At 44.9% G+C, this 23,305-nt stretch overlaps 1 protein-coding gene across 4 annotated transcripts in view; it reads left to right on the forward strand.

Annotated features, from left to right (window-relative positions):
* ITPR1 (inositol 1,4,5-trisphosphate receptor type 1) overlaps positions 1-23,305 on the forward strand; it is a 149,420-nt gene that overhangs the window by 16,776 nt on the left and 109,339 nt on the right. For all 4 annotated transcript variants that reach the window (XM_042880947.1, XM_042880948.1, XM_042880951.1 and 1 more), the window contains 2 exons: positions 19,594-19,709; positions 22,411-22,497. In XM_042880947.1, the coding sequence (XP_042736881.1) occupies positions 19,594-19,709; positions 22,411-22,497 (203 nt within the window). The remainder of the gene's footprint in view (positions 1-19,593; positions 19,710-22,410; positions 22,498-23,305) is intronic.

The raw sequence follows: 23,305 nt of genomic DNA on the forward strand, positions 1-23,305 counted from the left end.
CCAGATGCAGACAGCACCCAGAGTGGTTTGAGGTTGAGTGGTGATTACGGTCTGTGAGATTTCATTTTCTTTTCTCTGGCTTTCAGGACCACTTTAAATGATGCTGTGGTTTGGTTTGTTTGTGTTTGTTTGAGTTTGGTTTTCCTTTTTTTTTTTTTTTTTTTTTTTTAAAGTCCAGTGCATGTCTGTCCCTTCGTGTCTTCAGCTTCAACGAATTCCATTAAAAACCCCTAAAATTCCTTGCAAATGACAGGACTCAAGAATTGCATTCACTAGTGTTTCTTTTTTAAAATGTTGATATGAAAATTCATGGGGAAGTAAATGGCTTGTCTGAATGCACTGTGTGCAGATGAGATTCCTGGAAGAAATCCTAGTTGTGGAAGTCTCCAAAAAAAGTAAGTGTGGCAATTCCTTAGTTATCTGCACTGCTTTGAACAAAAAAAGGCATTTTGCTATTTTATACAGCTGGAATTGATGCTCAGTCTGCTGCCTGTGAGTATGACTGTGCATCCAAGCAGTGACTGTAAATGAACATGCCTGAGATATGCATGGATTTATGTGGAAAGTATGAACTAGAGCTGACCCTCCAGACAGGTTAAAAGCAGCACAGTGTTTCATTAGGAATGATTTGTGCTTAAATGCACAGAGACAGATTGCTGCTTTGCAAATGAAACGGGTCAGACCTGGCGCAGTGGCAAAGCAGAAGCAGAGGCCGGGGCTGCAGCTGCTGGATCTGCTGTGTTTACTTGGATGTACTCTCACAGAGGCTTCGCTTGTGTTCATTTTGGATGGGAGCATAGCAGTGTGCTAAGCCCAGCGTGTTTGCTTGGTGTGGGACACTGGTGCTGCAGTGAGGCAGCCCGTCTGCCAGCAGCTTGTGGCAGCTCTGTGTTTGGGACACGCAGGCTGCTGTGCCCCGCAGTGCTGCAGGAAGCAGGCATTGATGGGTTAACTCCTCCAGCAGCCACCTCCTTCCAGAGCGCTGTTTTAGTAGTTGCTGGGCAACACGCTTTTTTTGGCAAGATGTTCAAGGAATGAACCCATATCTCTTAGACTTAAAATACCCTCATGGAGAAGCAGAAGATGAGCGATTCAGATTCTGTTTGTTCTTTTGATCCTAATCCATACTGTGTGCTCTTTATGAGCGCTGCTGTCAGGAAGCAGTTACCCTGCTTGTCTGGCACTGCCACGGCCCTGCTGGGGTCAAGGGCTTCAAACTGCAAGTTCACCTTCGGCACAGGCATGGCCTGGGCTCTGCAGAGAGGCTTTAACACAGAAATTTGGTGTATGTATGTGCACATCCCAATTCTTTTGATGGATTTCTCTTAAATTTGCACTGTGCTTGGCACTGGTTGAAGTCAGCGCCCCTCCATCACAGAAATGTTTGAGGGCTGTTTTGTTTCTTAGTGTTGCCATTAGTGGTGTGAAGGAGAGCATGGAATTTATGCAGTGCTGGTACAGGCAGTGGGGCTGGAGGATTTATGTGTGTACTTCCTTATTTACCCCTGTTCAACTGATGCAGACTGGTGTGCAGCTCAGCATTAGAACTGAGGCTGAGGGAATTGGCAGTTAGAGGGTTGCGTGCTCAGCTTTCCCAAACACTTTAGAATGTGAAATAATCGAAATAAACACCCAGACTCCCCTGCCTCTTAGCATAGCAAAAACATTAGCAGTGCATGAAAGTGCACTTGTTAGGTGGTAAGGTCAGCTCTGTCCCTGTACTCATCAGAATAATTTTCAGCAGTGTAAGCCCCTAGGTATTGTGTGTTTGGCTTCAGATAAGCGTGCAGCCTGAAATCCTTGCTCCCCACGTACCTGTGCATGTTGTCCTATGTCTAGTCTGCTGAAAGCCATTATATCAGCTCAGATTGCTTTTTAAACTTCAATGTAGAATAGTCTGAAGTGGGTGACTTGTGTGTGCACTGCCTGAGTTGGGGTGGGTGCTCTGCAGAGTAGAGCAGGTTCCAGGGCTGACCGTGAGACAAGAAACGTGCTGGGCATGGCTGCGTGGCCAGGCTCTGCTGTCTTTTTCTCTTGGAATAGAGACTTGTAATGCTGGTGAAATGTATGGGTTTATTAACTAAAAGATGTTTTTTAAAATGCTTGAACTCCTGTCTAAATGGGGCCTTTTCACTTTGATAACAGAGAACAGATAACAGATGCAATTGCAGCATTCCTTTTTCGTTCCAGGCAGAATGTTTGGAAGTGCCTGAGTGCCGAGTTGAAAGCTTAGCGTGGTTGCCTGGAAGAGCTCTGTGCAGGGTGCAGTGGAGTTGTGACTCCTCTGTTCTGTGCTGTCCGAGTCAGACTACAATGCACGTGCTGAGTACCAAACCTGAACACCAAGTGGGACAGCAGCACTGAGCACCTGCTTATCTGACTTCTCTGTTTTCCCAAAGAGACAAATGTCATGCAAAGAAGAACTGATGCTAAGGACACTGATAAGATGTAGTGGAAAATCAAGAGAAACTTCAAGGTTAGAGTGATGGATGAGGGAAAGAAGGAAAGTAGAGTCTAATATTGTGCCTATAACATCTTTAAGACTGAAGTATTGGTCATTTATTGCTGGAAGAATATATCTTGCAGAAGGATACTGTTAAATATCTGCAATACGTTTTCATGGGCTTGATGAGGAATCCTTTAGTATGAGTTGAAGTATTTATATAACTGTACCAGAGAACTGCCAACTGTGAGTACGCCTTTGAATTTGATGCCCTTTATCTGATCAAGAAATCCTGAGCGCTGCCTCTAAAATGTGAGTTTTTAGCCCACTGCATCCTACATACAAGCAGATGTTATAGGCAATTGTCACAGTGGCATTTAGAGCTTTCAAAAAACTGGAAAGACAGAAATGTTGTGTTTTTGCACTCAGTAATGTGCTTTGTATCTGCTGAAGCTTGAAAGGTTCTGAGAAGGAATCCAAGCTGAGAGCTGCTGTAGCGCATGCAGGAGCACACCCAACATCCTCCCACCCTTCCCAGGCAGGAGGCAGGCAAGGTGCAGTGCTTTCCTGAACACCTCATTCCCAAACATCTGCTGTATCCTATTGCTGGGGTACCAAGGCCATAGTGGAGGCAAGGTCTGTGTGGTACGGCTTCCAAGAGAGTCTTTTTAATTTGGCACAAGAAAAGAGCTGCAGGCACTGAACAGGAAGAGGAGATGGGGCTGCTTGGCTTCTGAGGCACACACTGAGCACTGGCTGAGCTGAGTTTGCGTGCTGGTCTGTGCTTGGTGTGCTGTGGTTAAGCAGCTGTCTGCCAGCTTCTGGGGTAAGCGCTTTCATCTTAGCTGTTTTGCATCTAGATGAAGGCAGAGCGAAGCCCCTTTGAAATATAAAGTGGCCATTAATATGGTTAACTGGAGTGGTGTGTGCATGGCACAGTCTGTTGGCTCAGGTACTGCGAAAGAACAGGGAGAGTTGGACTGTGAGGTTTTAGGACCTGTGTGCTTTGTTTGCCCGTCTAAAAAATGTGGGTATAGGTTCTTTGCTGCTGAAGCAGTAGATGGGGGAACCAGGCAGGGCAGTGACCACGTACTGAAAATGAGAAATAAGCAGAGTTCTGGTTCGAATGCTCATTCTTTCTCAACTGCTTTCACAGGTCAGAGCTTTTTCCCTCGTGGAAAGTTCAGCCTATTTCAGGTAGGATCAAGGGAGGGATTGCCAAAAAGCAGTGCTTAGCTATTAAGTAGAACAGTGCTGTTAATAAACCTAGCCCCAACCTTGTAGACAAAAGAATACTGTGGCTTTGTTGCCATAGTTTCAGTGCAAAATCTGACCTTAGCTACAATAACATTCGGTTAGAAAGAACTAGCTAATCAGTTTTCTAAAATTAGTGTGTTCCCTAGTACATAAGCCAGTATGAACAGGATATTTAATGAAATATTATACTTAGTCACAAGAGCCCAAGGGAGTGAAATGCCTTAATGAATTGTGGGGGTGGGGTGACATTGGTACATATCTTTTAATATAACAAAGTTATTAAAATTTGTGGCTTGCTTAAAATTTAGGGTATTTCAACAGTTGTGTTCCATATACTTTACTCTGTTTCTTCTGAAAGCTTTTGCTCTGTTCTGTAAGCTGTGAAGACTGTGATGCTAGTGGCCTTCATCAATACTGAGAACCCATGTGCTGCTGCCAGAAGACCTTCAGGGAAACTGCAGATTTACTGCCAGCACTTCTGGCTGGGAGAACCTGAGTGCTGTAGAGGTGGAGGGGTCTTACACAGAAAGGTGCAAATACTAAAGCAGGTGGGTAGAGTCATCAGTGAGAGGTTTGTGAAGAAAGAACTGTGTATGTACTGGAAGAGAAACAGGTGTTAGGGATTAGAGCAGCCCTTCCCCAGTTGGCTGGAGTGAAGTTTTGTTACGTGTAAGTTGTTGGGGTTTTTTTGGGTATAAATATGAAAAAAATGCAAATCTGGGGGAGATTAACCAAGCTGGTGGTATCTCTGCAGCTGTAAGTCTGGGAAGTAATGCTGGCAGTGTTTCAGTTTGTCTGAGAGCAGTCAGAATAAGAATGGCGAGGCCTTGGATGAGCACAGCAAGCCATAAAAATGGGCTGTAGTGAAAGGCAGACCTGGTCCGGGTGTCTGCAGCGAGCAGCCTGTGACACCTGCATCTTCCTCTGTTCCCATATTGCTGCTGGAGATTGAATGCTCCTTCATTTCCATTGCAGGATTTGGGTTCCTCTTTCAGGATGGTCTTGCCATTCAAACTTCTGCCTCTGTGTGCATCACCAGGTTAGAGCAGAAGCAGTGCCTGGAACTGTTCGGGGAAGCAGAGGCCTGCCCAGCTGCTGGGGAGCTGCTCTGGCCCTGCTGCACACAGGGATGCTGAGCATGTGAGCTAACTGCTGTCCCCTTATTGCGAAAGTCAGAGCCTTTAGGCTGTCACGTCTCATGGGAATGTTTCAGATACTGGAATAGCCATTACAGATTGACTGATGCTAAATGCAGTGTTCCTGGAAAATTTTATTTTAATGAAATGTGTATTATTCAGCCCATGAGGAGATACTCGAGTTACAGTTAACTTTGTACCTAATTTGTGAAAATACTTGCTGTTGAGTTCTCATGTTGGCAACTACTGTGTTTTGATTATACAACTCACAGAAGTTCAGTGAAGACAGAACTCCTTGTATTTCAGGTGAGGGATCTTTCCGTGGCTCTCAGTCCAATACTTAGAGTAAGAAATCATCTCTGTGCTCCACGGCCAGCAGAGAAGCAGTGACACTGCTCAAAGCACTGCTGCAGGATTTGCTCCTGCTTTAGCTGGAACAGATTATCTCTGGTTCAGATTTTATTAAGGGTACAAAATGCTTTGCTATGCAAAAACAGTCTGGTAGCACTTAGACCTTGTATTCAGTGAATGTCAGCCCTTCTGCTTGTTGAAGTTAAAAATTATACAAGGGAAAAAATAAGCACAGGACTTGCAGGCATGAGGAAGTGAGAACTGGATGAGAGAGTAGCCATCCTGAAAAGGAAAAAATCTTGGCTGTATCCTCAGAAATCCTTCCCCCTCCATAGCAGCACATGGTCCCCAGCCAGCACCAGCTAACTTTAACCAGCCCAGGAAGGCAGGGTTTGGGAGGGACGGTGCCCCACAGCCTTTGGGACCGGGGTACGAGCAGAGTTGTTTGTGTTAGGGATTCCAGCCCATGACTGCTCCTTACGCTGTAAAGCTGGGGCTTGTTTTCTAAGAAACAAGAATAAATCTCAGTATTATTAGAATGTAATCAGTCTCTCTGTGCAAAGAGGAAATGTTTGCTTCCCTCCCCGCAGACTCTGCAGTGAATTGTTAGAGCCTGAACATGCTGGGATACTGAGTGTGTCCAGAGAGGACTGAGCTGGAGTTCTGGCTCACTTCAGAAAGCAGAAATGGTGGTACTGATCTGATGAATGCTCCATCAGCCCCGTGTACAGGTTTGGATTAATAGGCACCAAAGGTTTCAGAGCAGGGCTGAAGAACGATGCGGTGAATTTATGGTGGCACAGATCAAAAAGAGTCTTGGCTGTCTGTGCTGAAGCCAAATTCCAGCATTCTTCTGCTCCTTCCTGTAGATGCTCCTGTCCAAGGCATCCAGCTACCTTTCACTCTTCGTTCATATCGCAACTTCAGTACTGAGCAAAAGTTGTGTCTTGGAGTTTGTTGGCTTCTGTTTTTCAGAAACATACTGATTTAAAAGCAAGTGTGTTATTCCATACTTGTGTGATCACAACAGAGTGATGCTGGAAAGCCAATAGAACTTGTAGTACTGGGCTGCAGGAGGAACTTGGTTACTAAGGTTTTCTGGGAAACAGGAATTGTACATGGGGCTGCAGGAGCATCTGGCTGGGGCTGCAGGCACTGTGTGCTCATGGCCCGACACCACGCACCACATCCATCTTCCGTGCTTCAAACAGCAGTGCCAGCACCCCGCAAGCTGATGTCTTAAGGACTGGAGGATAAAGTCTGAAGGCAATGCAGGCCTTAAAGATAACTCTTTATTGCTGCTGAATGCTAAAATAGGCAGAAAATTGATTCCCTCCTACTCCCTGTCAGGCAGATGGCCCTGGTCATAAAGAATGACAACAAGGAGAAGATCCTTCAAATATGATTTACAAGTTCTAATTTCAAATACACATTTTTTTTCCCCCATATGCTATCAGTTGTGTTCTTAAAGGTTTTGTGTTGTGGGAATTTGGGATAAATAATCTATGGATTGGTAGCTTCAGTGCTCGATTCCTCTTCATTGAAAGTAGCAAATCAACCTCAGAAAGAGGAAGAACTGACAATTTCATCCCTATCCAATATTCCCTACTTCTTTGTGTGGTTATTGTAGATTACAGCATTAGTGCTGAAATATGAGACAACTTGACAAAAGATAATTCTGCATTTGGATCAGAATTTGTCTGCAGAGAGTCCTTTGGAATTTAACAGCTTATCCATCTTCTGTCTCCTTATAGGTAGTGTGTGTGAATGTATATTTATATAAGCATACATTAAGAAATACAAAAATGTAAGAGGAGGGTGTATGTATAGGGAATTCTATATTTATGTAGAACCTTATATGAGCATCCACTAGGATTTCACATCAGCATCTTCTAACCTTGATATTATGGCTGGTGCTTAGTTTCTAATTTTTCTGGTGCAAAAATCAAAGGGTGATTTCATGTTTCATTGCTCTTAGTATTTAGTTGAATGGTCAGCAGCAATCGCCTTGGCTTTTCGGTCCTCCTGTTCCCAGTGCTCCCAAGCAGCTTTGAGGACCTCAGAGGCACATGGCTCTGAGAAAATGTTTCTATGATGGGAACAAGTGTGAGTAATTAGTGCTTTGTTTCTCTGAAATGTTTGATAGAGGGAAGCCCTCAGCTGTGTTGCAGCTCCACTCATTTCATTTGGTGTGGACGTGGCCTGAGCAGTGACTGCAGCAGTGAGGTGATGGTGGCAGTCGGTTTGGTGAGGGCTGTGGGGAAGATGCCCTCAGATGAGGCTGTGTGATGGGGAGGCTGTTTGTGGGCAGGGAGACTCTCAGGTAACTGTTGAAAAGAACATGAAAACGTGTGAGGTTTTTCACTTTCTGAAATTCAAAGGGAAAAAGAAACAAACCAAAACTGTGGGGAAAGCTGTGAAAGTTCTTAGAGAAATAAGTCAGACAAAGCGATTCTTTTTTAGACATTTTCAGGGAGAGAGGATTGCTGTTCTCACAAAGCACTTTCTTCCAGCTTGGTGTTACAGCTTTCACTATGGAAATATCTGTGCTATAGTGAGAATCGTTGTGATCCTTTGCTATGGTCAGTTGGGCTCCAAATGCTTTTGTCTGATAACAGGGAGAGGATTAAATGGAGCTGTCAACTGACTGTGCAAAACTAATTCCTCCTCGCTGTGCCGTGCTTTCCCTTTAGGTGCCCCTGATGTGTGCATTTCCTGCATTCTGTATTGTCCCCTTTCTGGGGACAGCAGGAAGTGCTGGAGCTGCTTGTCTGCCCTGCGTTGCTGAGTACAGTGAGCCTGCTCCTCGCCTTGATGGCCTGCTACTGCTGTAGCTGTAAATGGGAAGGGATTTGTTAATGGGGCGGTTTTGTTTTTGTCTTTTAAATAAAGAGCTGAACGCTAAACCTCAGATTAGTCCTGCAAATCCATTGCTGCAGACATTTGTGCTCACTGTGTGCCATCCCTGGCCTGCAGGAGTATCTCTGAGGCATAGATCCTGGTCACCAAGCAGTTAACTGCTCTGAAGAGCAATGCTGTGCTCGTGCAGAGTTTAAATTATGGCTAATACAGGATTAAAATTAAACACTGTGTTGGGAACTAGACATCAAAGTACTTGGGGGGGGGGGGGAAAGTGTCAGGAAAATGAACTGCAGCCTTAGACTTAAAAACCCAGTAACTTTAAAAGACTAACTTTTATCCTTCAGTGATTTGAAGTGCCTGTCACTTAGAGTTCCTTCCCTCAAGTCGTAGTTAAAGGCTCATTTCAGAAAACCACAGTGACTCAGCTGCTCTGAATATCTCAGCTAGCATGTGGCTCTTGCTGGAAGCCCGAAGATTTTCTTCCACCTCCGAAGTTGATTTTTATTGGTGGATGCATTATTGGAAGAATCTTTTGCACTATGCTAATTTTAAACATAATTTAAATATTTAGACTTTTAAAGAAGTATAAAGGCATGGTACTCTGGTATTGCTAAGTAGAAAGGAGGGCATTTATTTATAAATACTTACTGTTTTGCAAATACAAAGTTATGTTTATCTAGATTTTTTTTCCATCATTCCAAGTGACTGCTCCATAAACAGTGCTAGTATTTATTGCCATGTAATCCGGGATTATTCTGATCTCTGCTGAGGAATTGAAAACAAGTTTCTTGCACTTTTTTCTTCAACTCAGCTAGAAGAGATGAGCGGTGCTTTGACCTCCTGAGATCTGTGCCACACGGGGTCATCGGTGGACATCTCTGCATGGAGCTTGAATCGCACCTTGTTCTGGCTGTGAGCCTGGATAAATCCCCTGTGCATCTGTCCTGTGCGCCTCCCTCCAGCCCTGCACCTTGAGGACAGTGCCTGCGGTGTGCTGGGAGGTGGTGCTGCACAGCACTTGTGAAATTAGCTGTGTGTCCTGGTGAGAGATGTTTCCATGTGTGTTAAGGGGAAGATTTTATCAACCTGCAGATTGTATAGGAAGAAACTGTGTCCATCTACGCTTTGATGTGGTAGGGTTGCAATATTTCTTTTCATCTTCGTGTAGTGGACAGAAGCCCAAGGGAGCTATGGATACGTGATGTTGGATGGATACTTGTAGTAATGAGAGACAGGACGCTGTGTGATGAAACGCACCTTCCGTAAGAGACAGTAACCTACAGAGTGGCTTCTTCAGTAGTCTGCATCAGGCACTATCCTGTGTGGGTTTCAGTGCTTTACAGGCCTAGGCAAGCAGCTTTCAGGCTGGGCTTGGTGCATTCATGTGCAGTTAGTCCAATCCCAATTGAAATTTCAGCAACTGACTGAATTGCAGAAGGCGACGATTCCCGATTGCTAATATCGTTCCAGTGCTCGATCTGAGGGCACAAATGATCCCTTTTTCTCTCTTTTTCCTTGTGGTACGCAGAAGTGTTGCCATGGAGGAGAGCGGGGGGCGGCGTGGGCAGGAGCAGCTGCTTTGGGCCATGGAAGGCTGGGGGAGGAGAATGGGAAGAGCTGCACGAATCTGCTCCTGCAAACGGTCCTGAGAGCTCCGTGCTGCCAAGAGTTGGGTGCGATCGTCGGGGGAAGCTTTGAAGGCATGTAGGGATCTTTTGAAGAGCAAGTTGGAGTTCTCCATGGCGGTGGGCAGGGGAAAGAGATGGCAGAACCGATGTGTGGGCGCTTCATGGCCCCCTGGGCTTGGTCAAGGTTGTCTTGGCATTGCTCTGTACCTCTCTGTATTGTTTGAAGAAATGCTGCTTTTCAGTGGTGTGGCTCTTAGAGTGTCTGCCTATAGATGCTTCTGCTGTTCTACAGTGCCAATATCACATGTCAAAAAGGAAGGTGTATCTGAAAGAAGGGCATAAACCTGATGTTGATCTGGGCATAGAGGCTGGAAGATCTGACACCAACAGCTGGGAAGCATTTTTAGTGTGATTATGATACAAATAATACTTGAAAAAAAGTGATTGTAACAAAGGAAAGAGGGGCGAGGAGCCAGCAATGTTGAAAGATTTCAGTGCCATTTTTCTGAATTTTAAGTTTGTCACTGCTTTGTGGCTACTGATGGTGTCTGTGATCCAGGAGGGCTCCTTGCTGACTGCATTGATGCAGGCGTGGGATGTGCTCAGTTGGGGATACAGCTGGTGGTATTTAATAACTCTTCCCAGCCCATCCATCACTCTGAATCCAGCTTTCTTTGCCACTGATTGATGTATTGTCATTATGTCATAAGGCAGATAAAATATGGCTTAAAACACTGAAAAATAATGATTTGTGTAGAAGGAAATTTGGAAAATGGTTCTAGCATGAAGTAGCTTGAATAAATTGATCAAGTCAGATGCGTGTGGCCTCAATGTTAGGGCAGTCATTTGGTGCTTCCCTGGGCAGTGCCTGTGCATTGCTGTTGTGGTCTGTGGGCTTTGCATAGATTCCGTCCCCAGAATCAACTGAAGGCTGGGAAAAAACATTTGGATCTAAAGTGTGTGCTTTGAATGCTAAGGAGAAGCTTTACCTGGGTCGTAGCTTTAGCTAGGCAAGGATTATATCATCACTTTTTTCCCCTCCCCTTCTTTAGCTAATAGTGTTGCTGTGAAGGCCTCCCAGCTGTGCCCAAGACACACTGATGTGCAGATTCACTCATCTCTTGGCAGCTGGCAGAAGAGGGGACTGAAATGAATGGATATGTTGATTCACAAAGGCTGTGGGAAGGCACCGATTAATAGGCTTTGAAACTCCTTGACTGGTAAATATTGTGTTCTTGAGGCTAAATAGGCTTGGGAAGCAGGCTGTGCTGGGGCTGGGCGTGCAGATGGGTGCTCCTTGCCTGGTGTTGCTGTAGCACTGGTGTCACTGCTGCAGGGTCGGTGGGAGCCAGGCGTTAGCAGAGGGGAGTCCCTGGAGCACAGGGGAGAGGAGCACCTCTTGGGTTGGTGCAGCTCCTGCAGGGGAGTTGAAGAAGAAGTTGGGAGTTCTATTGCTTGCATGCTTCTGTGAAAGTGTCAGCATCATGCTGGGTTTGGGTTCAGCTTTGTCTCAAACGGTCGAGTCAAAAGTGGCAGAAGTTGTCGTGTAGCATTATGGCACCTAAATCCAAACTTCTAGCTCTGCTTAGCTGGACAAGGAGTTAAGGCAATGAACCTTAAACTTTCCCTTAAAGGGATGTTTTAGGTCCTTGTTTTCCTGCATTAAATTTCAGCTCAGTCTCTTTTGAAGTTGGAAAAAAGGACAGTGTTCTGCTCATCTTCGTCCAGCAGCACGAGGGCAGCTCTGTACAGCGGGGTGAGGCACGTGGCAGCCTTGCACTCACTGTGCAGGGAAGGCTTGGTTTTTTCTTGCCTGTCTCACTGCACCAAGTGCAGGGCACTCCAGGTGACACCAAGTGCCCCATCAGCACCTCTGTCCAGGCGTAATCAATAGGGAGTCTGTAGCTGGTTTGGGATGATGGCATTGCATTAAAAACCAAGGAAAAATCCTGTAAGAATGGAGCGTAGGCTCCCGCAGGCTGGGACAAATGCCTGTGAGCCTCTGCTGGCAGGCTGTGCTTCCGCTCCTGCTTTCTGAACATTTGTTCTTCCCATTTGCAATCCGGTCCAGTGCAACGGGCTGATTCGCCTTTCTGCTGTCCAGCTGTCTGACTTTAATACAACGTGGGTTTGCTGCTTTGGCTCAGAGCTTTCACTTGCCTTATTTGGTCAAGTTTGGCTGTTCCTGGAAGGGGCTGCTTTACTAGTTTAGGACTATTTTCCACTTTCATTTTTGATCTCTGAAGCTGTGGATTTTGTTCCAGCAGCAGCGCTGGCAAAGCTTAACTGTACACTAGCTGAATATTGTACGCTGTAGAAGTGCTCCAAGTGTTTTGTCCTGCACTGCAGCACACTGCTATGCTGCTGCAGGCAGTTTGGGCAGATGAAATAGATGGCTGCACTTGCACTTACAGTATGCACAGCATAACCGTCAGCATAATCTGCTTTTTAAAACAGCAGTTGATGTGCAATCTTCAGTGCTAAGGCTGTGCCATAGAGGGTTCATCCAGATTTTAATTAGCTGCATGATTTGTTGGTGTGCTGTGTGCTCTGTTCCTGAGCAGAGGAGTGGCAAACGTGAAGGAGAGAGCTGGGCAGATTGGGAGGCAGATTCAATAGGCTTCAGCAAGAGCATCTCTGGTCCCCTGCCAAAAGAAGGGTGACTGTTTAAAGTAGAGACAGGGAGTGGGCCTCAGTAAGTGAGGTGAAAGGCTCGGCCAAGCACAGGAACGGGAAGTGAGGAATAAAGCTTTTACACTAGGAAAATGGATGGAGACACTGGTGTTAAACCTTATGTGCGTGAGACTGGAGCTCAGCTCAGCAGCATGGCTGATCTGTTCAAATCCAGGATGTTGTTTCCTATAATTGAGGCAGGTCTGGCTTCTTTCGTCGTTATTCCATTTTTTCTTTGGTTTGCTAAGCCCTACACATAGTGCTGCTTAAGTCCATCCATCACCCATTTATTGGAAATTGGAACATCTGCGTGGCAGCACCTTATGGTACTGCTCTGTGCCATGCTGCTGGTAGGTTTGCTGCAAGCCTTACAGAGCAGAACACAACTTGGAAATTCATTCGATTATGGTGAAAAATGAAGAAATGTGTTCAAAAATATCACTGCAGTTCAGTGGGGGCATATGGCAAAGCACTGAGATGGCCAAATCCAGGGAGGGAGAGAATACAGGCACATGCTGCAGTGCCCTGGGGAAGGGTCTAGGATTTTTAGGAATTGAGTTGGAACAGGAGGAGTCAATGTTGTGCTGTCAGTACAAGTGCAGATACTGCTTTGGAATATATAAAAAGAACAGATGCCAAAAGACATAGTAAATTATTTTTTTCCCTATTTGACTTGTTGGCAGAGCCTCATGTGGAGCATGCTGTGTAATACTGCACCTTGTTCTTCAGGAAAGATAGGAGCCAACAGAGTGCAATGGTCAGGAACAGGCTTGCGTTTTGGCAGCTTTGGGCACAGCACCCAGCTGAGAGAGGGGATGTTCTGTTGGCCATGTGTGCATGGAGAAAGAAAGAAGCAATGGCTTAAATTGTAAAAACAAGCAGGTTAGGTGCAGAAATAGTGGAGCACAGGGATAGATTGCTACAGGAGCTATGTCAGGAATGGAGCAGGCATGGCTGCTTCTACCTTTGAGAAAAGGATGAGCTGAGTAAACTTTCTGAGGGTCTTTCAGCCCTGTGAAGTTACAATTTGGGCAGTTGTGTGGAAGGCAGCAGGGCCATGGCCTGGGGAGTGAGCAGGCAGGAACCAACGGGCCTTTCAGGCGAGGTGTCCCAAGCATGCTGTTACCACGTGAAGAATGGAAGCACTGAGTTCAGGTTTATTATTTCTTCAGCTCCTCTAAGCTGGACTTCAGTAATGTTATCGAGCGTTTCTGTAGTGTCCCTCTAATGTGGGACATTACGTGAGCTTTTTGCCTAAGCCAAATGCGTTTGGCTGAAACGCATTAAAGGCTGAAAATCAAGTTACTGTATTGAACAGCTGAAAATTTTGCCTTTTGCCTTCTGTGCGGTGGCTTTCTTACAGCGTGCACACAGAATGTGTTCAAACAGAAGCGACTTGCATTGTGCTGTTCAGCCAGCTCTAACAGCCCGGCCATGTTCTTTCCATACTGTTCCTCACTGATGTGCTCAGATGGTGTTTGAAATTTGATCTACTCCTTGCTCTTCCCCTGCTCCATATCCAAGCCCTTTCCCGCCTCCTGCCCCCACTTCCTGGCCCATCCAGGGCTGCAACTCCATCCTGGAGCAGCAGGAACAAGTGAAGAAGCAAACATGGACATTATATCCAAAGGGGGAACAGTTGAAATAAAATGAAGTGCAGGCAGCAGATGCTTCTGGCAGAAAATGCTACAGACAGACGCTGAAAAGACCCAAAGGAAGAATGTCGCGGTGTTCGCATTCTGACACTTGTGTTTTAGTGCCTCGCAGTGGGATTTATCGTGTAAACTATTAAAAAGGAAATAGAGGATGGCTTCCTGAGTTAAGAGTACAGCTCTCGAGGCTCTGACAAAGGTTGAAGCCAAGGTGCTTTATTTAAAAATGCTTCTGCAGTGCTTACGTATCTTAGTTTGCTGAATCCCCTTTGTATAAAGTATGACATATTTCTCCTTGCTGCATGTAGGGCTTAATTTTCAGTTCTGTGGGAGAGGGAAGGGACCGTCCCTCAGACTTGCCTCCTGGGGAGCTTTGCCTCTTGTCCAGGATTTCTTTTCATGCAGGACCAGAGGCGGAGATGAACTAAGAGGGTAAAAACGTTGGCTGAAACCACCGGCTTTCTTCAGATCCTGGGTTAATCCTAATAAATGTTTGCAGTTGTGAACTTTTCTCATGTGTTCCTTTAGGTGTTGAGGGGTTTTTTTGCCTTTTTGTTTCCCTTCTCCTTAGCATCCATAGATACAATGTGCTCCATAACGCTCCAGTGGCACAGACAGGCGCTCTTTGCCCATCAGGTTTGTCGGGGAGTTGTGCTGATTCCTGGCTGCCTCAGGGTGTGATGTTCTTGTGCTGCTGCTGGGGGAGGACGTTGTGGTGAAGCACAGCTGGCCTTCATTCCTACTGCTGGTATTGCTGCTCCTCGAGGCTTTGTGTCTTCATGAAGCACCTTTACTCAGCAGTGCTCATACCAGAGGTTGAAAAACGTAACTGGTCTTTCCTGCAAATGTTTCCTTTTGGAACTGCCTGTATATGTAGTGTCTAAATATTTCTCTCTTTTCGAGTAGCAGCTTTCTTTTTGAAGGAGACCAAAGAGGTTACATGCAGAAATAAAACAAACACTGGTGTATCGTGAACTCTTCGGTACCTAAAATGTTTACTTAAAGGTGTTTCTCTTCTGTTATTCCTTTGGTGTTTTTTGGGGCACTTTGTTACCATTGTGGTTAGGAGGGCTTCTGGAGGCCTTTGCTTGTTGTGCTGTGTGTGATGTCTTTGCTTTCATTCTCTGTTTTCCCCGAGGCATGGCCACGTGTGCAGAGCATGGTGAAGTTATTTTTCCTTGCGGGGGGAGCTGTGTGCTTCTCCTCCTGCTTGGAATGAAGTTACCTTGCTCATTTTTAACCAAGGAGCAGCTTTATCCCACAGCGATGTTTAGTTGTACTGTGCGTGTTGGCACACTGTTAGTGACTGCAGAGTTACTGACAGCACTGGGTGGAGGCACATTCTGCTTCCTATTTAAAACACTTTTGCTTTTTAATGCATATCGCAATAATGAGTGCTCTTGATTGAATAGACATTGATATTTAGTGTCCATTTTCCAAATGTGTGATTTCTTTCGCTTTGAAACCACTGTTGTGGTTTATTTCTTTCCTTGATTTTGTGCATCAGCTCTAAGTTAATAATAGCTACCTTATTTCCTACACTGTTACAGCTTGACAAATCAAGTAGTGATTTCCATCAGTAGAACTCTTCATAAGTGAGTACTGTGGCAGGAGAGCCGTTGCCATAACATCTTACAGATGTGAATGGAGGGTTGTTAATTTAACAATAAAAAATATCTTCAAATCACAGGTCGCGCAGCCTTTCCATTGCAGTGTTTGCTGCAAGGGGGATTTCTACTTTGTGCTTTAAAAAAAAAAAAAGCATTGAAATTTCCTGGAAAGGGTAAGATGCAGCAGAAATTTCAGATAATTTAGTCATGTAATTGGTCCAGAGTTGGAATCTCAAAGTGTTGGTTGCCTTGCAGTGACGTGTGATCATGATGAGTGAGATCTGCCAGTTTGATATACGGATGTCCTTTTGACCTGCACTGATGTTTTCCCCAGTTGTTCCATGACCAAACTGTTGGCAATGTGAGAGAGGATTTCAGTGCTCTTCTGCTGGCAAACCGTACGCAGCTGAGGTTTGTTTTCCTGCTGCTTAGGCTGGAGCTGCTGATGGAGTGGGCTCTGCTGCGATAGTGGGGCAGACGTTCAGTGTGTCCTGACACAGTTCTGATCTGAAACACTCCTGCTCTACTGTGAGCAAAGCTCGTTCACTGCAAAGTGAAAATGAAAGGATGTCTTCTCATCACAAAGACAGTAATTTCAGTAGATCGGGTTCTTTTTTCCTCCTTCTTTATGGAAATGCAGGAGTGATTAATAATGAACACATTCCTGTAGCTGCTGTTGCTTTATGTTCTTTGAGCCTCTTAGGCTGTCATCTATTCGTTTTAAACGTCAAAAAGAGCAAGTATGGAAATAGACAGTGTAGTGCTGCAAGGGCTGCTGGGAAGGTGAAACTTGCATGGGATTGAATATATGTATTTTTCTATTCTGTATACCTCCTGCATGGAAATATTTCAATTAAACACAGAAAAGGTCTTCATTTTGTCTTGAAATAATTTCTTCAGCTGTGTGGAATGCTACCATCTTTGTGAACGTGTGAACACTGCGAGACCTCTGTCACTGGCACTGAGAACTTGGATGTCCCATGTTCCCCTCACTGCCAGATTCATTGCCTCTTCATCTGCTGTCCTGTTATTTTTTTCCAGGATGCTGATTTTATTATTTTCTTGTATTTATTCTCTACTGCGAGCGGGTTTCACCCTTGGGGAAATACCAGCTATGGAGGTACAGAACACAAGAAAGAGCAACTGCTAAATTCCAGTGGGGATTTGCTAATCTTTTAATTTTGTTATTGCTGTGCAAAAAGCAGTTGTTTTTTTTTTTAATCAAGTAACGATGGAGTAGCTGTGTTGGTGTTAAATACTCAGCAGGCTTTATAAATGGCTTAATGAAGCATCTTCACGTTTGTAGTTTTTCCTCCTCTGAAAGTGCTCTGCAGCTGGATCTGTCCGAAGGGGCAGTTGTGGTTGGAGAGATGGCCTGGAGGATTATTCCTTCTCCACATCCCAGCATACCTCAGGACATGGTGTTTTCTAGTGTTTCTGATAGGCCTTCATTATCCCTCTGTGTTTCTGGTGCATGCAGAGGATGACCACACATTGCTGGTGTATTTCTATGAGCTTCAGGTGGCAGAACCCGGGTGGAGATCCAGATGCCCAAACAGAGAGAACTTGCATGCATGTATGTGCAAATCCTCTTCACTTGAGGCAAAACAACTGCTGACAGAAGAGCAGAATTTAGCCTGGAAAGCTTGAAACACATGTTTAATACGTGTCTATATAAATCCCATTCATCCCCTTTGTGCACGTGCACAATGAGGTAATACACGGTTACGTGGGTGCTTATTTCCTCCCGGCTGGACCTTTGTTCAGTGTTTGTGCTTGACAGCGTGTCCTCACTTAACCAGCAGTTATGTAGCATTTCATTTTTCTGCTTGCTCAGTGTGTGACTCTGCCTTCTTTCACTGCTTCTTATGAGGATCTGAACACCAAATGCATTCCTTAGCAGGTGAAGTTCAACAAGCAGTGTTTGGTACGGTGTGATTAACTCTGCAGCGATGGCTTTGTTTATTGGCTTGGTAAATCACAGAATGGTCAGGGCTGGAAGGGACCTCAAGGATGATGAGTCTCCAACGCCCTGCCACACGCAGGGCCACCAACCTCCCCATTTAATACCAGCTGCCCAGGGCCCCATCCAACCTGGCCTTGAACACTTCCGGGGATGGACGGGGCATCCACAGCCTATCTGGCAGCTGTTCCAGCACCTCCCCACTCTCATGGTCAATAAATCTTCCTGAGCCCATGAGCAGAGAGCTGGGCTTTTGTCTACAGGGAAGTCAATGAGATTCTTCACTGCTTTGGCTTCATTTTGGATCTGTTAGAAATAGGCCCAACTTACCCGAGGGCAGTGACAAGAGCTCGGTTTCTCTGATGCTGTGATTGCAGACCTCTGACTGTGGTGGTGCTCAGCTGACTCATACTTGCATGTTGATTTTTGGAAACGTGAGCCTGTAGAGTGTGCAAATCAATCTTTATTTATGCTCAGAAAGCTCGTAGATCTGTGGTGAAATGCACTGCTCCAACCAGCCTCCGGTGACCGTGTTGAGGTGAATGCCAAATTACACCTGGTTTGTCTCCTCAGCTGCTTAAGAAACAGATTTAGAATGTAGAAACGTTTTATTGTTTGTAGCTTTTTACCTAGGAAGAAACCTAAGAAAAACATGTTGTGTTTTTCTCTGTGGTGTGGGACAAGGTCAAATGCTCACAAGGGGGGTTGCTGCAAGCAGCTCTGCAGGTAGGAGTGAAGCCTGGCTGGGAAACTTCTCTGATTGAAGAGCCTGGAAGCAAGTGTGCTTGCACAGTGACTAAATCTGGCATCCATTAATTCTTCCGTGTGGTTCTGTTAATTGCTGTCATTGTGTGAACTGATGGTTTAAGCAAAAATAGAAAATTTTATGACTGATGTGTTGCTTACAACGCATCATCTTCACTGAAAGTGCCATTCTGCAGCAGCTCTGAATGCTGCTCTGTGTTGTCAATCGCTGTGATTCATCTTTATCTAAAGGAAAAATAGGTGGAAGAGTGCGTGCCTGGAAAGTGCCCAAGTGCTGTGAGGTCAGTGCTCCAGATGGGGCTCGGCGCTCCCTGCTGCTCCAGCCTGCTCCTGGCTGCCCCTGCTGCAGGTCCTGCACCTGATGTGCCTGTAAGATATGCGAGGTAGCAGCCAGAAGCCTTACAGCCACATTGTTTCCAAAGAGGTGCTGGAACAGCTGTGCTGGCATGTGGGGCACTGTGCTCAAAGGTGCAGGCTGCTGCTTTGGGTGCTCTCTGAATAGCTTAATTTGTTTACTTGCGTGTATGGTTGCTTAGCGGCACATGGGCAAAAAATAGTAAATACAGCTAATTCAGTTGTATTACTGATAAGCTAGCATCTCTTGAATATAAAAATGTATGTTTAATGAGGCTTATCAGCTGTAATTCCTGACTTTTGCTGGGCAGGACATTAAGTAAACAGAGGTGGTGAACTTGGTGAGGAACCCGGCATCCCTGGGGTTACCTCTGCCTCTGAGCTCTGCACTGAGTGCCTCTGCTGCTTCACACTGTCACATAGGGGTGTTTTCTTCTGCTCACGGCCTTACCGTGCAGTTGTCACCAGTTTCTTGTGCCTTGTTTTCCTTAGCAATAGAAGGGACTCAGTTAAAACAAACAAAACCTTGAAACAATCACACGGGGTGATGCAACGTACCAGCTGAAGTATGAAAAGCAAGATTTGAAAGTGTGTAAGATGGATCAGTTTGCCTGGGAAAGCATTGAGAAGTGTTACCATTTTAGTACAATGGGTTTTCAGACTGGGACAAGCGGTGAATTTTCCGGTCTTGCATCAGATGTTTGGCAGCAGCAGTTAATTTTTATCATTCATGGGGCAACGTTCCTGTTGCCCAAAAAAGCATGCGTCTGATCAAGAGCTTTCTGGAATTTGTTTATAAAGCTTTCCTTGCTGCTGAAATATTTGGACAATACTAGCATAATCCTAGTTAATTACAAATGGTTGAAGCAATTTCCATGCTTATTTCATTGTTTTTGTAGATTGTCTGTTCAAACTATGTCCTATGAACCGGTACTCTGCTCAAAAACAGTTCTGGAAAGCAGCAAAGCCAGGAGCTAACAGCACGACTGATGCAGTGCTACTCAACAAACTGCACGTAAGTATTCAGGTTCTGGTGCTTGTTGATTATAAACACTCTAATCTGTACTGCTTTAAAGAAGCATTTCCAGTCACCTTCCCACAGTTACCAAGGAGGCACCAGCAGAGGGTGTTGAAATCATTACACAAGACTCCTTTTGAGGCATTGACTGAGATCTCACTTCTAAACACCTTTTGGTTTGTGATGGCGTACTGTTCACAGCCTGTGTCCAAACAGTGGGATGCATGGCACCAGGTTGGAGTGGCAGCCGTTTAAACTTCTCTTGGTGACTTGTGCTGACTGCAGCGGTGCTTTGTGGGCCTGTACTTTTCTAGCATGGAAGCAGGATGGTGCAGACAGCTGCTCAGAGGAGCAGGCTCTTGGGATTGCAGCTCTGCACATGAAGTGATGGGTGCTAGCTGTGCTGGTTGTGCCGTGGGAGCAAAGGAAGGCTGATAGATCTGCTGAGGTTTCTCATGTAAACGCTGCTGCTGGATCTCTGTAAAGGTTGCTGGGTAATTATGACTAATTTATAAGGCCAGACTGCCTCTCTTTCCTTATTAGCTTGCAGTATTTAATATTTTTCTGGGTAAGATGTTGTTCAGCAGTTGAAAACCCAGCCAGGCAGTTGATTGCTGTTTTTAGAGTTGCTTTTTTTTAAAAAAAGCCGACTAACTTAAATACCATCTGTTGACTTTAGAGTTAAATAAAACACATGTTTATGTTAAAATTGCCTAGGCTGGAGTACTTCATGTCAAAATTACAATTCTAAGTATTTTTAGTTTCTTAAAGCCTATATTAAGCTCATTGAAGACAGAAATACAAAAAGGCCCTGTAGGAGAGTGTCATTTGCTGATTGCCATATGGCTGCCTTGCTCCTGCATTTTACTGAGACTGTTAGGCTCATTTTGCTTCTGAAAACATAATTTTATAACCCAGGAGCAACAACTTGACCAGGTGAAAGTTACTTCTTCACTGGCTGTAGCACAGAGGTCAGTCCCTTGTGCTGTGTTTCTCCTTCCCCTTCTACGATGATATGAGAAGGAAGCTGTGCCATCAAGCTTTAAGTCGCAGGGGTTTCTGGTTTTATGTTTTCTGATGTGTTAGGGGAGGGGAGAGTTAATGCCTGCGTAGTGTAAGTGCAGGTTCATGTATTTTAAGGAAAGGTATGTTCTAGATACTGTATCACATGGGGAAGACACTGTGTACTTGCTCTGGATTGCTGTCTCATTTAAAGTTGTCTTCTCTTCCTTTAGTATCTTCCAGTTCAGGTGCCTGGGACTGTTACGTTCCTGTTTTCTGATGGGGTCCCTGCAGAGATCCAGGATTTGATTTTCCCAGTGTTTATCCCCAGCTGAGTGTGTGCATACAGGCAGTGCCCCAGCCTGCACCTGCTGTCTGCTTGGCTGGCTGGGAGAGCCTGAGGCTGTGCCGTTCTACTGGGAATGGTTCAGCACTGAGCCTCTGCAGTGGGTGTGCGCAGTCACATCCATCCCAGTGCCTGAGTCTGGTGCATGGAGTTAAAATAATTTGATCGTGTGTGCGCTGCCTGTGCACCAAAACTCTTTTCTGTCAGTTAGATGAGTACATGTCACTTATTGGTATGTGGAAGGCACTAAAACCCCTGTGTTTTCTGTAATACGTCTTAGAGGAGAAGCAGGCTGTGTCCCCAGAATGTGTGCCTGCATCTGTTACCTCTGCTCGTAACTGGATTTCTTTAGCAGGACATGCAATTTTTATGAAAATCAACGATGCAGGATTTAGTCATATTCACTTGCCTTTTTTGGCTTCTGTTTGCCTGCTGGTGCAATTTATTGTCTGCTGTGGCATGCTCACTGCTGAGGTCAGGTTATTTTAAGTTAATGCCATTTAAGGGATTTAAAATCTGGGACACTTGTCTTTCTTTGGTATCGTGAATCAGTGCTGCTTGAGAAGCTGACATCTAGTGGCCAGAGAAAGTGCTTCTTTCTCCTTGAGTGACAGTCAGACGTGGGAGATGGTTTTGAAATCCGTCCGAAGCCTTAATCATGTTTGCACAGAGCACACGATGTCCCTTGTTTACAATCATGTGATACCCCACCCTGTGCAGGCAGAGGATTTTTCTTGATTACTGTCACGGATAGCTGAGGGACTGCTGTGTTACCCGAATAAATCTTTATTGATGCTATACTCTGAAGCCAAGGAAAAGAAAATGTTTTTCAGTAATAAAAAGAAAATTATGCAACAATTTATGCAGCACTCTATTTCTGAATGGTGGTTTTTTTTTTTGAGTTTGAATGAGCAGCTGTACCCCAGACTCTCATGGAGAAAGAGCTGGTTATCATACATAGCAATATTCTAAGAGTAAGAAATTCTGTATGAGCTGAAGGTTACGGAACTTGAATATAGTATGCAGGTAACTTCCTGTGCGGTCGCTAAGATTTCTTTTCTAATCCTGCTCTACCATCAGGAATATGATAAAGCATTTGTTTATTTCTCTCCCGTCTTTTTTATCTCGTGTTTTATTGCAAAATTTTGTCAAATTCAAAATGTGTTGTTTAAATGGTGACCAAACAATTGAAAAAACGATGAGAAATAATGCTGTTGGAAATAACAAAGAGGAACACGCTGTATCGTGCACTCATTTTTTCCCAGTTCTGTGAAACACTTACAGATAACCTTGGTGCTTTGGCCACACTGGCTATTAAACAGCAAAGAAATTGTTTGGCTCTAATTTCAGCATGCAGCCGATTTGGAAAAGAAGCAGAACGAAACTGAGAACAGAAAGCTGCTGGGAACAGTTATCCAGTATGGCAATGTTATCCAGGTGAGTTGTGAGCATCTCTGCAAGCTGAATGGGGGACTTCAAGCAAAATCCTAGAGAGAGTGACTGCAAATTCATGAAGTTCATTGAGAAGAATCTGTAGTTTTGAGTAGTGTGGCAGCACTCTGAAGTGTGATCCCATGAAGTCTGATGTCCATAAGGATGCAGATAGACCAGTGTTTTTTGTGATGGGTTAGCTGTGCTTTTTCTCCTCTGAGGTCGTGTAATGATTTCATTGGGAATGCTTTCTGTGCTGCTGCATCGCTGGCTGTGTGGAAATGGCACTGTGCAGTTCCAAGCACAATTTCTTGCAGTCAGGTGATTAGACATCAAATGGCAATCTGCCTCAGAGGAAAGTGAACACATATAAGCAGCTATAGTCCATTTAAGCAAAGGATATACCGTGTGCTGGGGACTGAAAAATGCTGAAGTCAAACCCAAGAAAAATGGAAAGAACAATAACTACATAATTGAAAAAGGCACCCTTAATTACTGGAGTATAACGTGAGCAGATGCTGGATCACCCTGAAACCAAAGCAAACTTACCTTCCAGTAGATTTGGTGCTGCAGCCCTTCAGGAGTAGGGCTAATTACCAACTAGGTCTGATTTGCCCTGATTCAAGGCAGTGGGTGACGAGGAGCACGGCAGAGTGGGCTTGGTTATTGCATGAAGTTGGCTGGTTGTCTTTTACCATTTGGCATGTCCTAAAGCATTTGCAGTTAGGTTAACTGGAAGGGCTTTGTACAGGAGCACAGTGTGTTACTGAAATAAGCACCAGCAGAAACGTGCCTGAATTCATCACAATTTTCC

Source organism: Lagopus leucura, unplaced genomic scaffold (genome assembly GCF_019238085.1).
Source record: "Lagopus leucura isolate 7727_CA_CO unplaced genomic scaffold, USGS_WTPT01 Super-Scaffold_100028, whole genome shotgun sequence".
In the NCBI taxonomy this organism is placed as follows: domain Eukaryota; kingdom Metazoa; phylum Chordata; class Aves; order Galliformes; family Phasianidae; genus Lagopus; species Lagopus leucura.